Genomic DNA, 19,839 nt, shown 5'->3' on the forward strand with positions numbered 1-19,839 from the left:
TGTTTTCAATCAACAAACATTTCCAGTTTCACTGGTAGTAAAACTTGATGCAAAAACATGTTCCAAAATGTAAGATTTCAATGCTAGGGTTGTGCTCCTTTCCCCTAGATTTCTTCCTATCCAAAGTTGCTGAATAACTCACGAGGAACTGTTTCTTGGCTTCACAGTTCTTGTATCTTGTCAGCTTTGTCTTCGTGTTTTTCAAATAACACAAAGGTTCCTAGTCCCCTTTGGTAAAAAAATAGTGACGATGCACAATAATGTTCCAAAATGTAAGATTTCAATGCTAGGGTGGTGCTCCTTTCCCATAAATGTCTCCTTTTATTGTCATTTGATAGTTCACCTATATTTTACTAGCTCGGCACAATCTGCTACCAAGCGTAGGATTCTTTTTATCCGTTCCAGGGTTCTTGAGCCTTCTATTCCCAGTGTCTCATATGGGTCCAGGTGCCAGACTCGCAAAAGTGGCCTGGTTCACTCTGCTGCCAAGCCTGTAGATTCTCATGGATTATCTCTCTCTCACAGGGTCCCAGACCCTCTTTGCTTCAAACGTTGGTTCCTCATATACCCAGACGTGCACTGTTGTGTTGTATCCGTTTGGTTCACTATCCTGCCAAGTACACAACTGTCTCTCACTTGTTTCAGGGTCCCAGACCCTCTCATCAGGCTCCCACACCCTCTTAATCTTGGTTTCCCTTTGACTTTCACGGTCCCAGACCCTCTTCCCCCAGCTTCTGGCTTCACCCTGTTGCTTCCCCACACCTCTAGCACCACCCAGGCAACCGGGTACCTGTTTGAGACTTTCTCATAGGTACCGGCGGTTCCTGGGCAGCTGCGTCCCTTCTCGAGGCTCCTGTAGCATTTGGGTATCTGGCACAGTATGTAGCTTCTCTATAGTCTTCTGCGGTTTTTCCTCAGACGACCGCTCTCTCATTCTTAGGACTGCGCCAGATCAGCAGGCTGTAAGCGTCAGCTTTCCTGCTCAGCTGGGTGGCTATCTCGGCTTTTGCTGGGCTAGTGTCTCCTGCAAGGGTTTGCCAGTGAACCCACTGCCTCTGTGTAAGTGTCCCGGTCTTACCTTCTCTGACTTTTCAGGACTGGCTTTACTCCTTCCACGTGGTTTTCCTCTCATACTTCCTGGGTCTGTCTTCCCATTTATACTGACTCTGGCCAATAGCACTTGGGGACACACTAGACTGCTGAATGTGGTTCTTACAGGTATTACGCATGCCTCCCCACTTCTTCCTCATCACAGTACTGATCTTATGCCTCTATTGTGAGTTATTGGGGTTCTTCCTTGTCCCAGTACTGGGAAAGGGATCTTCACTCAGGTAACCCCTATTCTTCCTTGCCCCCAGTACTTTCTAGGGGAAGGATAGAGTGACAACAACTCATGAGCCTACTAGGAAAGGGGTTGTTCGTAGAATTGTGGCAAGGGGTCTAGGGTCAGGTAATGGGCGAGGATACCATATCCCATAAGGGATTTCCTTTCCCATGTGATCCTCCCGTTGTGTACCACCCCCAGGGGGACTGTGACCGCACCATCCTGACCACATGGGAAGCGTCTCCACCCACACCCCCCAGGGAAGAAGGGACAACATCATAGATTTGTGATAGTTCCCCAATACACTCTGTAACGTTTGTGCAAGTCACCTCGTGCATTTGAATGAGTGGACTCAGCTGGTTGTAACTTTTAAGACTAGAATACCTGGCAAATGAAGAGCTCCAATAGGTGCATAATGGGTCAAGCAAGAGGCAAGGAAGAGTATCCTCTATTGTAGAACCCTACCTGTATCGGACCCAGCACCTTGAACTGTACCCTATGCTTTATATTTTTTATTTTATTTGAGTTTCATAAACAAAATTAAAACTTCAGTCAACATGGTCATTTGAATGCTTCAGTTACAGGGTGTCAGCAGCACTGCATCACACATCTGTCGTTGAGATCCATCATAGGCAAAGCATTGCATGCATATCTATTCTCCAAGACAAGGGCAGCAAACGGCTCCCGCCAAACCCCCAATCTCCAGGTCTTCCTTTTAGCATTCTTACCAGCTTCCACCCACTCCAGACGGGCATGTATTTTTCACCATTTCAACTATACGCTCAACCTCGACGAAAATCAAGTAGGCATGCATGTCTGCTCAGGTAGGCTTATCATATGTTGCTTGGCTTAGGTTCAGCAAGACTGTTTCCCACTGCGTCCTAAAAGTTGAGATGGAAGGATTGGGACCTCCCAGAAAACGTAATGGAGATTTAGCTTTCGGCCCGAAGGCCAGCAAGGAAATCCTTATACCGCTGTTGGAACAAGTACTGCAGCTGGGGCAGGGATAAGAATGTCGACCCTTTTACATGTAGTGCACCTATGGTGTTATCGTTCTTGTTACACCTGGCTTATCTGGGGCTCCAGGTTGGCAAAATTAAAGGGTGTATCTGGCAGCACAATCTATTTTTAAACGCTCCTCTGAAGAGGCATCTTTCTTCAAAATTATCTAGTGCCTGTCTGTGATGTATTGTGCTTGTCCGAGTTGGCTGCAAGCCGGTGATGTTATGTGGAGTGTTGATGTGTGGATGTTAGAATGTTAGTGTGTGAGTGTATACTAAGGTTCCATCCTGAGGCAGTTGGATCTCCCCTGCCTGGGTGATGGGAGCTGGTGTTTACCTGTCCTTCTAGCTTTATGTAACTGTGATTTAAGTACATGTAATAAACTAAGTAACCTAAGTAAGCCTGGAAGTCACTTTACTACAAAAATACCACTAATGATACACTTTCTGAGGGATTGACAAATGTATTCCCTCCAATCCAATTTCAAGTCCCGGTTTGGGATCTAAATTTGGTTTTGAAATTTCTCATGTGTGCTCCATTCGATCCTTTTCATGATTGCTGACTCTGAAGACCATCCTTTTGGTTGCTCTTACATCAGCCTGTTGTAGGGTGAGTGAACATCAAGCCTTGTCCTGCAAACCTCCTTACACTCTTCTTTAAGGATAGAGTGGTCCTTAGGGTAAAACCTATTTTTTTTTACCAAAAATGTTGTCCGTTTCATTTAACTCAATTATACTTCTGTCATTTTATCCTTCACCTCATCCTGGAAAGGAGAGATTATACGGGCTTGACCCATGCACTTAGCTTCTACTTATCCAGAATGTCTTAGTTAAGACAGGATGATGAACTTTTAGTTGGTTACATGGTCCATAAATTGGGTATGGCCGTCACAAAACAAACCTTATTCAGGTTGTGGGATACATTGACCCACTCAGCAGAATTCTCATCCATAACCAAGAAGCATTTCAGCAGTTAACAGCAAAATGGATGCGCTGGCTCCTTGGAGCCCCATTGCCCCGCATCAAAACTGCGTTTTGCAGTTACATAATGATGGCTGCCCTGTTTTGCCAAGCACCATTGGGCAAGTTGGAACAGGGAGCACACCAAGAAAGGCTGCCTGGGTGTGTTCTTGTGTGTACTAAAGAAGCGAAGCGAAGTGAAAAGCAGCGCTGCTCTGCTGCTTGCGAAAAACGTTTCCCATTGAAAAAAAAAGGGAAATATTTTACATTTAAAATGATTCCTCTCTTATGCTCTTCATCTGTTCTGGATTACACTGCTTTTATCAGTGAGAGCCTGCCATGCCCATCCATATTCAGATTGTGCCCCAGCAGAAGAGTGCATTATCCTTGATTCTGGGACACTTATGTGCGACTTTTGGAAAATCACGTCCCCTCATCTTCTACTGGGGAGTTTCAAAGCCAGCCCCAGAGCAGCCTTGTAAACTATGCCCTTATTTGGTATACAATGCTGGCCATTTGGCTAAAAAGGCTATTTTCTTAATAAATATCAAGACTTTTTATATCCGTAATCGAACAACACAGTAATATGAAAGTTTCACAATTTAGATGCAATTTTGGTGGCTTTAATTTAAGACGTGGTAGCCTTCACTGGCATACTGGGGACAGAAATGGCAGATTATTGGATATTCTGAGGAAAGCGTACATGATGCAACTTTGACATTTTATATTCACATGCCTTATGATAATCTATACACATGTATAAAGTTATAGAATTTTAGGTGAAATAATTCCTTTGAAAATGACGAATAACTATTAGACAGACTAAAACAAAGTCCTACAAACTGGAGAGTTGGACTGCCATGCTCTGCGTGAAATATGTAATCTGTTTATGTAATTTTCAGAAATGCTGCAACTGTATAATGTGTGATTTATGTTAAGATGGATTTTTGGCAAAAAGGACTGTTGGATAGCTTTGCACCTGATAAAGCACAACTCCCTAAACTGAGTCCCCTCCTGTAGGACGCGACCACCATTCGGCTGACCTATCCGGTTCTTGGGGGTAGGTCTAGCTTAGTTCTGCCCAACAATAGACCCAGTGATGTCGCCCGCTTTTGTCTAAGGGGTGGGAGCTCACTGGGACAGGACACACTCTCTCCTGACTCTCCAGCGCCTGCGTATCCAGATATTACAGATCCACCGTTGCAAGATTCCAGACTCTACTGCTAGGCCAAAGAATAGCTGACCCTATCCCAGCAAGGCCATTCATCCAGACCCCGCCCCCCTAAAAATCCCACTAACAAGGGGGAAAAGCTCTGGTACCTTTGGGAGTATCCTGTGACCAGACCGGCTTTTTCCCACACTACCTGCATGCCTGCTGTACCCTGGCCATCCAGTGACCAGACTTGCCCAGCTGCTTGCTGTTAGGAGAGCCGCCATCCTGTGACCAGAGCTCTGAGTCCAGAACCCGGTTGGCTGTCCCAGATCCCAAACTGAAGTGCGGATTGGGAGTATTTCCCCATCCCATAGCAACACATAGCCTATCCCATCTTAACTTTGTCTTTGTCCTACTCTCTAAGTAATCCTATCCATATTCTGGTAACTTGTTTAAGACTGTTAGAATACTTTGTGCATCCTGTCTTGATTTCCTAGTGTTACGCCATCCTTTCATTCACCCCATCTTGTAACTCCTTTGCAATATTTTGATTAAATAAATTCATTCTCCCTAAAGAAAGGAGGCACACTACGTGAAGGGTTACAACGGCAGCGTAACGTTTTATTCACGGGTGGCGTTCCCCTTTTCTAGCCATTAAATCGAGTGCAAGTGAAGTTTATCCTTCTCTCCCAACCGATTTTCTCTTCTAACTGCTTTATTGTCCTAAGACCTTGAAAATCTCATCCAGTTAATCAGCTAGAGCTACTCTTTCACTGCTATATTATCCCTGTGATGTGCATCTATTCCCCAGCCTAAAAACCACATTCCGATTGTTTATTTCACCCATTTAAAAAAGTTTTGACATTTAAAACTGAAAAAAAGGGTCAAATGCAACTTTTCCACGTGTGATTTTGACTGCACTGGGTTCTCACTTTCAAATTGCTTTTGAACTGTATTCCTTTTGTGATACCTTGCCTTATAGTTGCTAGTGATATGACATCCCTGATACTGTGATAAAACATATGTACATCATTATTTCACCACACATATGATTAATTATTTGTCAAATTCCGAGTGTCATTTTATGCAATTTCAAGGGTTTTGAAGTCCGTTTTTGCCTCTTATTTCGTGAGGGAAGGTCGGATTTTGATTCTGTTTGCTGCCTAATATCCCCGACTCCTTTATATCAACTCAAAATTCGATTCATTGGGGTTTGAGGGAACATTGCAGGGGGAAATCCTAACTCGGCTGCTATCTATCCTAATTGAAAAAGTGCTCCTATTCATTTGTGCTTTGGATATGTTCTTGTAGAAGGTTAACCAAGTGTATTTCAGTAGTTTTCATTGAAATTATCCCCCCATTGGTGATTGCTGCCCAATATAAAAATTGTGTGATTTCCTTTGAAAATAAAATAAATAAATATTGTACTACCACCCACCTACCTGGTTCATGGTACATTGTGACCCGGGGTATTTGTAAAAGGGGGTGTGAGACGGGTTGGGTATCGGCTCAATTCAAATTCGTAGAAAATAAAGAAAAAGTATTCTCATTGAGCGCTCCATCCTAGGCTGAGACCAAGGGTCCTGGTCCGGTGTGTGGCACCTGATTGGAATCCTTCACAAGGTGGATCATTTTATGAATTTCTGAAAGCTACAGATTAGCGGGAAAAGATCCTCTTGAGGGTCTCAGAGCTCATTCGACCAGGGGCATGGCTACTTCCTCTGCCTTACAGAGGAGTCCCAATTCAGGATATTTGTGCGGTGGCAACATGATCCCCCGTCCACACATTCACCAAGCATTATAGTCTGGACTCTTCCTCAGGCCGGAAAGGTGGCTTTGGGAAGGCAGTGTCCATTTTGTACACACAAACCAATAATTTCTTATTCGAAACTACTCCAAAAATGCAAGCACTGCTTTGGGAGTCCATCATAAGATGAGGAATAGGTGGGAGGACACTATCCATTCGAAGAACAAGTTACTTACCCGTGGTAATGTTCTTTCGATTGGATGTTCCTCCCACGTATTCCTCATCGCCCCTCCCAACCTACCCCGCTGTAGAATGTTCTTGTTATTGCACTTTACGCTCTTTCAGGGAGAGTAACTGTCGAGTGTAAGGTAAATAAATACGCATAAAAAAAGAACTGAAGCCAACATTCACTGTGCGCGCTATATACCAGTGATGACATAGACATCGAGACGAAGGCCCTCGAGGGACATTGATTCAACAGGCATCGACGCACAGTGCCCCCTGCTGGAAAAATGTTAAAAAGCAGATAAAGCTGGGTATGGAGATATCGTAAGATGAGGAATATGTGGGAGGAACATCCAATTGAAAGAATGTTACCATGGATAAGTAACTTGTTCTTTTGACTGATTTAGAGGATTATCAAGGATGTTGTGGGTTCATAGAGGTGCCAAAAGTGATTTGGTACCACAAGACTGTCTTGAAGAACCAGGGTGAGTCTCATGGATAAGTTCATTGGAATGTAATTGATTCTCCATAGAAAACAGTCATAATATATCAACATGAGGTGTGCAGAGCAGGAGTACTGACGATTCATTGAAGAACAGTGCAGGGGAGTGACCCTTCCTTTAAGGTGTAGGAAGTGGTGTTGTAAAAGGATGTACTGGTATGTTGCAAGAATATGAAGGTGGACGTGAGGAGAAATGGGGTAGTTCATATTTTCCTCCTATTGAAGACGAGTAAATAGCTTTTAGGTAGATGGACCTGAGGTTGTAAATTAGTTCTAAAAAAGATGTAAGCGATGTGAAAGGATATGTTGATAATTGAAAATGGTGTTGCCACTTGATAGACTAACGTTATTGGTGGTCTGTTAAAAAACGCTGTACCACACACCCTATCCTCTGTTAGAATCTATAGAAATGCTCAAAGAACTTTTTAAATATTGTGTACTAATTTGTACTGGATTGTTTTGATGGCATTCTAAATCACCTCCCTTCCAAAACAATTGTTTTTGCAACCAGGGACCTTAAACTGAAGTCACTCATTTCATTAATTGGCTTTTGTCGCTTGCTGGCAGTGTGATAGATCTACAATAAAGAGTAACTCTGAACCTTTATTGTGGCATTATACACCCTTGTGCTATGGGCTTTTATACCAGCTTGCTCAAACTATTATATGCACTGTTCAAAGATACACATTAACAAATGAATGTAGCTGTTTAGCGTTGTGCTCACCCTCCTTCACTTTTCAGTGTCATAAATCTAATAATTTGCTATATCAAGCTAGGACATGGAGTTTTAATCAAACCCTGGGACTACATGACGATCCTTTGATCATTTTGGACACTTGGGCACTAGGTGAAAATAACTTTTTATAAAGATTTTTCACAAAAAGTTCGATTTAGAAGGACCGCTCCGTGACCACACGGAGCGATCTTTCTAAATAGATCTGTCACGCCCCTACCGCACAGAGGTGCACGCATGGGCTGACAGGCTCTGCGGGACCCGGAGGCGGAGGGCAAGGGGAACGGGTAACTGTGTGTGTGTGCGCGCGTGTGTTGGTGTGTTTTGAGTGTCTGGCTGTGATGTGGTTTGGGTGGAGTCTCGGGTGGGAGGGATCTTGGGTGAGGTGGTGGGGGCTGAGAGATGGGGGTTGGGGCGGCAAAACACCCACAATTTCACAGCAGATGGTGGGTGAGTGGTTGGCGTGTGAGGGAACAAAGGGGGGGGCTCAGCCGGTGAAACCCCCCCAGCACCCTCAAATATAAAATAAATACTCATTTTGGAGCTCTTAAGAGAAAAACACCTTTACAATGCTGATTTTCCAATCAATATAAAATTAGTCATTGTAAATTAGTCTTTTTCTCCTGAGAGCTTTAAAATTAGGTCTTTTCACATAGAACTGAGCAGACATGCGATTTGAAAAAGATATGTCTGCCAGAGTTTTGCCTGGAAAATTGTAATTAATTGCTTGAATAATCTTGTTTGTAATCTTGTGGTCACTTAGTACACCCTTTACTTGAAATAACGTGTTTACTTTTCTCCAAAGCCTTATGAAGGTTTAAGACCTCAGGACTTGCGCAGGCTTAAGGATATGCTTATAGTGGAGACAGCGGATATGCTTCAAGCACCACTGTTTACTGCAGAGGCTTTGCTCAGGGCACATGGTAAGTGCATACATTGGAATAGTACAATTATTTCAAAGCATGTTTTATGGTATTTCTTGATAACAAACTGATGTGTGTTTTGTAATGTGTATGAAAATCTATTGAATTTCTGCGCAATTGGACAAGTTAATCTTTTCACCAGTTGTTTGACGTGTAGGTATTTATTAAGCAGAAATCCTGAATGTGAGCTTGAATATTACTTGCATAGATAATTAAATTAACATTGGCAGACGAAGCAAGACTAGTCTCATACTGACCAACCCGAAACAGACAAGTCGTCAGCATGTCATGGTGTCACAGAGGCTACAAGATGATGCAGGGAACAGAAATCTGCAAATGGCACGGTGAGCCAAGCGTATACAAGGGAGCACTGGTATTGTGAGCTTGGCGTAGGGCGCACTGGGTACTGCAACACTGGGTTTGCAGTGTCACACAGGTTCATGGACCATTCTGTGTGTTAGGGAGAATTCTCAATTATGTGTTAATTCCCTTCTACCTTAGAGACCCTGAGCTCTTTTGCTGGACTTTAGGACTTTTAATTTTCATCCTAGAGAACGAGACCTTTTTCCCACTCTCTTGTGTTTTTATCTTTGATTTGAACCCTGTTTCTTTTGGTTTTGGAGTCTGACAAACTCCATAGGCAGCATATTTTTGTATTCTGACACACAGCACCCTCAGTGCAGTGTCACAGAGAAATCCTTTGGATTTCTTCAAAGGTTTAAATACCTTCTCTTGGGTAAACTACTCTTTCCAAGAGTAGTAAAGTGAAATTGACTTTACTTACCTTTATCTTTTTGTAGACCAGCACACACCATCTTACAATAGAGTACTGGAGGAGTTACCTAGTATCCCCTTTATCTAGCTTATAATGTAACATTTTTATGTTATCCTTTCTACAATTAATGGCTGGTGGCAGTGCTTTACTTTTTCATACCATTGTGCGTTTTTACTGCAGGCTGAATTAGCAGCTGCAGTATTGCACCCATGGGTGCCCATTTTGTCAAAATGGCCCTGGTCTTCTTTTTTTGCCATTTCTTGTTGTAAAGGTCCTTCTTGAGATTTATTCTGCGTGCCAAACCAGGTTTCGCCCCTTTGTTCGTTTGGTCTTTGGGGGGATTCACTGGTGAAGCCCGCCTCTTGCTCCAGCGTGTCTGTCAGGACAGGAGGCGGGGGAGGTTCCCGGAACTCCCTGTGCTTAGTCTCCTTCATTACAGGAATGCACCCAAAGGTGTTTGGCTGGCTGTCCGGCAATGACAGCCATCCTGCTCTGTGAGTGACAGCTAGGCTGCAAATGAATGGGTGAGCCTTGCATAAAAGACAAGGTCTTTTGCAAGGAAAGCAGAGTTGACCACTGGACAGAGGAACAAAGAAGAAACTGGAAGAGAAGCTTGCTGCACCCTCCTGGACTGTTGGTTTGCCCGGTTCGGCCCTGCTGCAGTGCTGAAGCTCTGAGTTTCTAATCGACTAGAGAAGCCCAGAAAGGACGACTTCTCCCCTTGGGTTGGTGGGACCAATCAGCCCCAGACAAACTCGACTGGAACCCCTCTCTCTACTGGCTGTACTTCTTTGCTGCCGCAGGAATCGAGTGCCAGGGGACAGGAACACCAGAATCGACTGCATCGCCTTTAAGCCGGAACCGAGCTCCTTGAAGAGCCTCTGGACTCCCTCGAAGCAGGCCTAACCAAGCCTGAGCCACCTCAACAGGGTGCTGGTCCCCAGAAGCAAGGAAAGTCCACAAGGTGTCCAAGAACCGCGGTGGTGCTATTCGCGAGTAGCTGAAACCGCGTAGTGCTGCTGATCTGAATTGTGCCCATTGCTGCCGCCGACCTTCAAACTGTAGTGCAGGAGTCCCCAGATGTCCTCCCTCTTGTCCCCACTACTGAGGCCCAGGAACAATAGGATCTGCAGGACTACAACAGGAACAGAAGCCAGCTGGAACCTCATCTTCAGACTGAAGCTACTGCGTAACTAGGGGTACCAACCTCTTGTTGTGTGTAGCTTGCTTGCTCTCACTGGAGACTTTAATTTGCTGCAACTTTTCTTGCAGCTTTGCCCTTCACAAGCCTCCCAGCTTGTGGCCCAACAGTGGTTCTATTTACAACAAAATCTCTTTAACATTGTGCAAGACTTTTGTGCTATCTTCAAGAAGTGCCTCATCTCCCCTCCCCTGGATTTTGCTCAATTGACATTGGCTGCCCTGGCTCCCTGCAGACTCTTCTTACTCTCTGACTTTGTGTTGATCCTGTGCTTCCAAAAAGTCATACATACCTTGCTTCTACAGCTGGGAATGGGGTAACCTATGTTTCATTTGGGGATTCTAAAGTGCTTACCTGTTTGAGGAACTTATTAACTATGGTTTCCTTCCCTAACCTTTTCCTTTTTGCCACAACTTTAGTATTAACATTTAAGTGTGACAAGTGATATATTAATGTCCACAATGTCCTAACTTTTGAAGTCCCCTCGGGGTGTACAAAGTATCAGTGTGCCATCCCAAAAGGGTATCTACTTACTTCACTGAACTGAAGGAGTGTATTTTTTTAAGTGTATTTAAGTGTTGCATATTGTTCCCTTCTAAAGAACGCTTATTTTAAAACTGACTGTTAAATTAAAACATCATTATTTTAATCAAGAAACCTTGAGTATAAGTGTTGTTTGAAAACATGTCACTGTGAATCTCTATTACGACCCTACAGCTCACATTGACACTTCTTGAGATGAGCATGGCTGCTCAGTCACTCTACCAATTTGGGTAGTACAGGCCTATACCAAAGGCTGGGTACCTGTTGCCAAGAGGACCAGGCTGGTGTAGTCTCCCACAGGGATACGACATACAATCTTGCCAAACACTGTGCGGGCTAGTCTGGACTTGTATGTGGTTGCAGTGTGTCGGATTGCATCTCTGGCACCATTTGGTCATTTAGCCCTGTGACATGTCGCTCTCTAAAGATCTGCAAGTGATGTGATATATGTAAATAGACTGAATTCACCTACAGTTAACTTTAAGGTCTAGTTGCATGATATGAGCAGGACCCAGGATGACCCCATAAAGAAAGGACTTGCACCTGTGCTCAGTGTTAACGGCAATGGCAGAAAGGTTGTCATGAAGAGAGAGAGCAGTCAGGAGGAGTTTAGTAGCTGGTTGTCCTGCTGGTAAGAGCAGGGGGTGGGAAACCTGAAACAAGCCATTATTGGACCAGCCAGGGAAATTCCAGAGGCGCCGAGCCTGACATCCTGATGGGAAGCCAAAAAAGAAACACTGCAAGATGGAAGCTGTTACCTTGCAAGTGAGGAGCTGAACAAAATGCTGTGACGCTCAAGCGACACAGGGAAAGAAAAGAACCAAGAGAGAAACCACAAGCCCCAGACTGTTCAAGTGTTGAGATAACCGGAGAAGATGCACAGACATAACAGCTGGGACATTTCTAAAACACATAGAACCTCAGGCTACTTGGCTAGTAGATCACTATTTCCAGGACCCTTATATGGGTAACTTGCAAGGACACTGAAAAGCAAAGGAGGTTACTGGTTGACCACCACAGGTGGACGTTCAAAGTGCTGGCAACCAAAAGAAAATAAGGTAATGCTGTACTGGAATAAAAGATTCTGTTTTAAATTAATGAAAAAGACATTGACCTTTATAAATACCTGTTGAAAACTAAAGTAAATAATCCAAAGAGCTCCTGGGAAAGACTGAAGAAAACGCACAGCCAGTGGGACATGTAACTGGTGTAAAGGCTTGTAAAATAAAATGTTTTAATAACATTGCAGATCCTGCACTGTATTGAAATGCAATTCTAAAAAACAAACTTTGCATCCAAACTGCTTTACACAGGACCTGACAAATTCCTAACCCATGAACCGGAAGATGGAATACTGAATGACAATAACTGGTGGTACTGAAGTTTCTTAAGATGACAACTAATGTTTCACTCTAATGCAGACAGCCACTTCCTCACTGCAAGGTTTGTCAGTTGTGGGATGTAATTTAGCAATGGGCAGACTGGCCCTTTGACTCGGTTCCGTTATCTCGCTTGTTTTCAGTACAGTTGCGGGATGACAGTGGTGGAAGTAGACAGATGTACCTGTCTTCTTTGTTTGAGAACTGTGACAAATCCCTTGATGTCATCACTTCTCCCCAGGGGGAACACCCTTCAAATGGGGCCCGGAAGGTGTGAGGCTGCTAACTGATAGTCCTTTTGGGGGGTGGAACTCAGCGGGAGGATCCCATGGGGGGGGGGGGAGTTGTTCTCTGCGGCAGAGTGGAAGACTATCAAGAGAGAACGCGGTATGTCAACCACCATTCCGCCCTACATCATGCACCACACCACATGGATAGGGCCCTAGCACCCCCACCCCTTATGTCTACTCTTCTTCTGTTAGCCTCTTCATGCATAGTAGCCCTGTCTATAAGATGGACAATACTGTGACGAGGAAGAATGAGGAAAGTAGAGGAATGGGTGGCTCCACAAGTACTAACATGAAGAACAGAGCAATGAATACTCCTACGTCCCGTCCCCTTTCCTCCATACTTGTGGGACATCTCTCCGTCCTGTGGGACGGGACCGGAGCACTTTGTAAAAAGCATCCAAATTTTTCCAAAAATGTGTCCTTCCTCTCGTTCCTGCGCGGGGCCCGGCACGCGGCCGTAACACCGACCACCTTGGCTCCGCCCCACGCATCGCCCCTCAGTCCTTTTCTCCGCTCGATCGGGGCCGGACGCACTTGCATCCTCGGAAGATTTTCTTCCCTGTTTTCCTCTCTGGCTCTCGCTAGCGTTCGTCTTATAGTCTGTCTATGTCTTTTAAATTAGACTTTCCAGACTGCTCTTCGTGCCTTCGTCGCTTCGCTAGGGCGGATCCCCATCCTCTTTGTTTAGAGTGTTTGGGTCCGGAACACCGCTGGGACTCGTGTTTTTACTGTGACTCCCTTTCGGTCCGGGCTCTTCAACGTCGGTTGGAACGGTGGGAGGAGGTGGTCCGACGCGCTCCCCCATCTCATTTTCAGGCGTTCATCGACGAGAAGAAGAAACGCCCGGTAAGTTCTTTAGTTTTCAAAGCACCCTGGCCGGGGGATACCTTCCCGGGTTCCTCTCGAGCCGGGAGGGGCGTTGATCGCTCTGTCACCAGGGTTCGCCCTGAGGTGCCTGTCGGGCCTAATAATTCTACCAGAGTTTTCTCCGAGGGTCCCCGTAAGGGGCCTGTGTACACCGGAATAACTTCCAAGGCCCCTCCTGTGGGGGCTGTGTGTAGACCCAGTACTGCTGAGTCACAGGGTACCGGAGCTTGCTCTGAGGCCTCTCTTTCGGCTTCCCTTAAAAACAAGACCGGGGTGCGCCCCGAGGCCTTGGCTGGGCTTGTGTTTACCGAACGGATGTTCAAGGCCCGTGCCGATAAGGCTATTACCGGGCCTAGGCCCGAGGTCCCTCGTACAGAGGCTAAGGCTACCAGCAGTTCTGAGGGGCCGAGCAGGGCCCTGTCGGTGAAAGCGGTTTCTCACCATTCCCGCTCTTGTGGTGATACCAGATCTGTTGAGGGGGCAAAGAAGCAAGGTTCTTCTTTTACCGGCAGTGCCGAGGTCCTTCCTTCGAAGGCTCAGTTGGCGGTTGGTATGTCGCAGAAACATTCCAGGCCTTATAGTACCGGCTCTGCCGAGGTTCCTTATGTTAAGGTTAAAATTAAGACCCCTGATCCATCGACGGGGAACCCTGCCTCACATCCTCACGTGCCGCAGTTCCCCTCAGATGAAGACAAAATGGCGGCCGTTCCCGCCACGACCACGGCGACCATTTTAGGTACTACCCCTACAACTACGCCATCGGCCTCTGGTGTAGGGTTCGGTCCCTTGGGTGAACATAAGGTCACTTGTGCGTATCCTTACCGGCCCGTTTATGATTGGAACGCCCGGATGCCTCTTCCGCACAATGTTTTGTTGCCTGCAGGGGCAGCCCCTTTGATTTATGTGGATACGTCGGCGGATGGCCCGGCATGGCCCACTTCTCCGTTACGTCCCTGGATTTGTCCACCTCATGAGAGGCCTCCTCAGGTTCCGAAGCAATCTCCTGAGGACGCTTTTTTCGGTAAATTTGAAGCGCTTATGCGCACCGACCCCATGAGGGAGTATTTCAAAGGGCTTTTTAAGGAAATGTGTCCACCAGCGCCTCGGGCTCCACCCGTTCCTCTGGTGGTTTTTGCCGACGCCTCCTTTGCCTGTGGTGCCTGCCCCTTCTCTTCCGTCTTTGCCACCGTTGGCCCCAGTGGACAAGGCAGTGCCTGACACGGTTCAGCAGGATCCTGACCTGTCAGATGACCCTCAAGGCGAGCAGGACAACGAGGACCTTCCCCGCTCTGTTAGAGCTTTTCATGACCGGGTACTGGACATGATGAATTTCTTAGATGTCCCGGTTCCCGAGGCACCTGCTCCACAGGAGGGTGTGCTTTCTGGGGCGTTCACCCTGTCTCCTTTGGAGCGTACCGGCCTTTTTCTGCAGAAGGATGTTTTGGCTGAGGTCCGAAGAGTCTGGGAGAAGCCACACTCAGGACGTTTCGTCAATAAGAAGATTGACGCGAGGTACAGGCTGCAGTCTTCGGAGGAAGTGGCCTTGTCGTCTTGTCCGCCTCCCTCCTCCACAGTGGTGGCTGCGGCCACGTTGCAGTCCAGACCTGCAGCAACCTCTTCCGCGACGGCTACTCAGGTCTTGGGAAAGGAGGACAAGCTCCTGGACTCCCTAGGGAGGAAAATCTTTGCCAATTCGGCCTTGCAGCTCAGGCAGGCCAATGCCGAATTGATTTTGGCGGGAGCTAACATGCGGATGTGGAAAGGTCTGTCTGAGTTTGATGAGCACATTCCGGTCGAGAAGTTGGAAGATTTCAGAGGTGCCCTTTCCGATGCCAGGGTCTTGGCCCAGGATCTCCTGGAGGCTGCGGCTCATCACGTAGACACCTCGGCTCGGGACATGATGCTCGGGGTTGATACCTCGAGGCAAGCGTGGTTGCATGCCACTAAGTTTTCGAAGGAAGTGCAAGACAAGGTTTTGAGCCTTCCATTCGATGGTAAGGAGCTTTTTCATTCTTCTACTGATGTAGAGCTCACCAAAACCAAGGATAGCACTCAGACGGCTAAATCATTGTCTGTTCTGGTTAAAGCTCCTTTCAAACCTCAGACCGTTATCGCAGAGTCAACCTTCTGGTTTCAGGGGCTTCCTCGACCGCAAATCGCGCAGAGTGGACACTCCTGCGGGAAATAACCGCCGTAGACAACAGCGTACGCGGTATTTCTCCCGCTCATCAGCCTCCTCATCAGGTTCAGGTGGCACCGCCACCGATAAGCCTGCCAAATGAGGTTTTTCCGTGCTCGCACGAGACCCCGGTGGGAGGACGCATCGCGTCTCATTGGGACGTGTGGCAGACCATCACAGAAGACAGATGGGTCTCGTCAGTCGCTCAGGCGGGCTTCCGTTTACCTTGACCCCCTACCCCACCCCTCAACCCTCCTTTTCAGCTGTCGGGCTCACCCTCCCTCAAGGCCGAGGTTCAGAAACTTCTGCTCCTCAGAGCTGTGGAACCAGTTCCCCCTCGGGGAGCGAGGGGAGGGCTTCAACTCCCGGCTGTTTATGGTGCCCAAACCCAACCAGGCTGGCCTGCGCACCATCCTAGACCTTTCCCAGTTCAATCTTTCCTTACCCCAAGAGAAATTCAAGATGATCACGCCCGGCCAGATTCGCTCCTCCTTGCAGGCGGGTGATTGGCTCAGCGTGGTGGACCTTCAGGATGCGTACATGCATATCCTGATTTGGGCTCCACACAGGAGGTACCTCCGTTTCTCTTTGGGAGAGGAGCACTTCCAGTTTCGGGTGCTTCCTTTTGGCCTCAGCTCAGCGCCGCGTGTCTTCACGAAGATGATGTCAGTGATTGCGGCCAATCTTCGTCTTCAGGGTATCCATGAGTATCTGTATTTGGATGACTGGCTCTTATGACGGGGTGCGCCCCGAGGCCTTGGTGGGGCTTGGTGCTACCGAACGGATGTTCGAGGCCCGCGCGAGTAAGGCTGTTACCGGACCTGGGTCTGAGGTCCCTCGTACAGAGGCTAAAGCTACCAACATTTCTGAGGGTCTGGCAAGGCCTTATCGGTCAAGGTTGTTTCTCACCGTTCCTGCTCTTGCGGCTACTCCAGATTTGTTGAGGGGGCAAAGAAGGGAAATTCTTCTTTTACCGGCAGCGCCGAGGTCCTTCCTGAGAAGGCTAATTTGGCGGTTGGTATGTCGCAGAAACATTCCAGGCCTCATAGTACCGGCTCTGCCGAGGTTCCTTATGTTAAGGCTAAAGTTAAGACCCCTGATACATCGGCGGGGACCCCTGCCTCACTTCCTCACGTGCCGCACTCCTCAGGTGATGACAAAATGGCACCCGTTCCCGCCACGACCGCGGCGGCCATTTCGAACGCTACCCCTACAGCTGCGCCATCGGCCTCAGGTGTAGGGCGGGTTTCTCGGCCTTGTGCGCATCTTTATCGGTCAGTTTATGACCGAAATGCTCGGATACCCCTTCGGCACAAATTTTTGTTGCCTGCGCGGTGGGCACCTTTGGTGGATCTGTCCATCCAGATATAGGAGTGGGCCATGCTTCGTGGCGTCTGGCTGCTTGCGGTGCACATCCCGAGCCAGCTGAATGTCACAGCGGATGCCCTCAGCCGGCGGACAGTGGTCAGCTACGAGTGGGAGTTGAAGGCGGAGATCCTCTCATGGATTTTCTTGCGTTGGGGCACACCGGAGGTGGACCTCTTCGCGACGGTGGCAAACAAGAAGCTTCCTCTGTATGCCTCCAGAGGGGGGCTGGGAGCCTCCTCTCTGGGGGATGCTCTAGAGATTCCATGGCACAACATGAGAGTTTACGCCTTCCCGCCTCTGCCTCTAGTTCACCGGGCAATTTGCAAGTTGAAGAACTCGGTGAACTGTTCTCTTCTACTGATAGCCCTGTGGTGGCCGGCCAGGTTTTGGTTCTCAGAACTCCAACACCTGTCGGTTTATCCGCCGATCAGGTTACCGGTAACTCCCGATCTTCTCCACCAGGGGGAGCAGCAGCTGTGGCACCCCTCCCCACAATCGCTCAGCTTGGCGTCTTGGTGCCTGAGTTCAGGTCTTTAGGGCATATGAATTTGTCTGCGGATAACATGCGTATTATCCAGGCAGCCAGAAAACCTTCGACCAGATCTCAGTACAAGAGTAAATGGCTCAGGTTCTGTCATTGGTGTCTTGAGAAGAAATTGGATCCAAGGGGGGGCCACGGTTGACGCAGTGTTGTCCTTCGTGTTCTCCCTAGCAGAGTCAGGGGTTCATGTTCTGTCATGCAGGACTTACCTGTCAGCAGTCTCTGCTTATCTCTCTACGGATCAGTGTTCATACTCTCTGGCTAACCCAGTGGTAAAGAGGCATTTTGCTGGTTTAACATGCCTTTACCCTCCAGTTCGTAATCCGCACCCGCCATGGGACCTGACTGTTGTCCTGACGGCGCTGTGCCATAAACCCTTTGTGCCGATGGCTACAGTGGACCTCGAGTACTTGTCTTGGAAAGTGTCCTTTTTGGTCGCCGGCACATCGGCAAGGAGAGTGAGTGAGCTCCAGGCATTGTCGGTGGAGCATCCTTTCTTGGTCTTTCACAAGGACAAGGTAGTCCTTCGAACTAATCCGGCTTTTCTGCCGAAGGTGGTGACTGAATTCCATTTGAATCAGTCGATCTCCCTACCGGTCTTTTTTCCGAACCCCGCCTCTGAGGCGGAGAGGGTTCTACACTGTCTTGATGCCCGAATAGCTCTTAAATTCTACCTGGATAGGACTTCCGAGCTTAGAAGTTCTTAACTTTTTGTGACTTTCGGCAACCCTCAAGGCAAACCGGCGTCCAAGGCAACTATTTCTAGGTGGATTGCCGCCTGTATCACGGAGTCTTTCACTGTCCAAAAGCTGAAACCTCCTAAAGGTATTCATGCACACCTGGTACGGGGCAAGGCAGCTGTGGTTGCTTTTCAGAAGTATGTTCCCTGGGAGTCCATCGCTAGGGCAGCTACTTGGGCCTCTCCATCTGCTTTCTGTAAGCATTACTGCCTCGATATGAGTTCTAGAGCTGATGCTCAGTTTGGTCAGGCTGTGCTGAAGAACCTTTTTCAATAAGGGGTATTTCCATCGACCTGTAGTTCCTGTAAGGAGTGCTTGGAAATCTCCCACAAGTATGGAGGAAAGAGGATGGGACGTAGGAGTATTACCAGGTTACTCACCGTAGTGACCACCTTACTCCTAGTCCATAGTCCCCTTTCCTCCATACGCCCGCCCGCCGTCCCCTTTAAGGTTCCTCTGTATTGGTAATGGGTCTCTGACCTGGCAAAGAAAAGGACTGAGGGGCAATGCGTGGGGCGGAGCCAAGGTGGGCGGGGTTACGGCCGCGTGCAGGGCCCCGCGCAGGAAAGAGAGGAAGGACACATTTTTGGAAAAATGTGGATGCTTTTTACAAAGTGCTCCAGTCCCGTCCCACAGGACGGAGAGATGTCCCACAAGTATGGAGGAAAGGGGACTATGGACTTGGAGTAAGGTGGTCACTACGGTGAGTAACCTGGTAAGACCTTTGCACTGAACCAAGACAAACATACCAGCTATCTGAAATTCAAGAGCCAACTAACCATAAAAACTGATGAAGGACTTTCCTCAGAGTCAGTCCTGCTGCATAGCATCGAGCTGGGAAGCGACGCCGCACTGAGAGGACGTGCTGCAGACCCAGATGGACACCTTGAGAAGGAAGCAGGCATTGGAAACGACAGAAAGAAGCCAAAACTTACGTGGAGGCTGGGATACCCAAAGTCCGGTGGCAGGAAGAAAGCCCACTTGGTGATCCAGACGAGACCCGACTTAATTGGAGAAACCAGCGTAGTGGAGCTGCCGAGAGCTGACTGCACGAGAGCAGGGGAAGCCAGAAGAGCTTGCTGAGGACTGCACCCTTGTGCACCTATTAGTAGGTATGCGTAGGGAACCCCTAGATGCTGTGGTTGGGAGGATTGGGGGACAATCTTCCTCGTCCCAGTGCGACCGGCAGAGAAACAAAATGTAGATATTTTGGGTGAGAAAGTACCACAAAGAAGCCAAAAGAGAAGACATGTCCTTGCAGGATAGTGAACCGGGCCTGATTGAGAGACATAAACACAGAGAGGGGGTCTGGGACCCTCATATTGACAAGAGAAGACATGGGGAAGAAAGATCCTTTGGTAAAAGTCAAGAGGAACAGAGGAGGAAAG

The 19,839-nt window shown here is 47.7% G+C and overlaps 1 protein-coding gene across 4 annotated transcripts in view; it reads left to right on the forward strand.

Annotated features, from left to right (window-relative positions):
• The window catches only part of ANKIB1 (ankyrin repeat and IBR domain containing 1), a 2,153,692-nt gene that overhangs the window by 308,019 nt on the left and 1,825,834 nt on the right, over positions 1 to 19,839 (forward strand). For all 4 annotated transcript variants that reach the window (XM_069648430.1, XM_069648432.1, XM_069648433.1 and 1 more), the window contains exon 5: positions 8,451 to 8,568. In XM_069648430.1, coding sequence (XP_069504531.1) covers positions 8,451 to 8,568 — 118 coding nt within the window. The remainder of the gene's footprint in view (positions 1 to 8,450; positions 8,569 to 19,839) is intronic.

Source organism: Ambystoma mexicanum, chromosome 2q, assembly GCF_040938575.1.
Source record: "Ambystoma mexicanum isolate Mex_15411 chromosome 2q, UKY_AmexF1_1, whole genome shotgun sequence".
Classification (NCBI taxonomy): Eukaryota; Metazoa; Chordata; class Amphibia; order Caudata; family Ambystomatidae; genus Ambystoma; species Ambystoma mexicanum.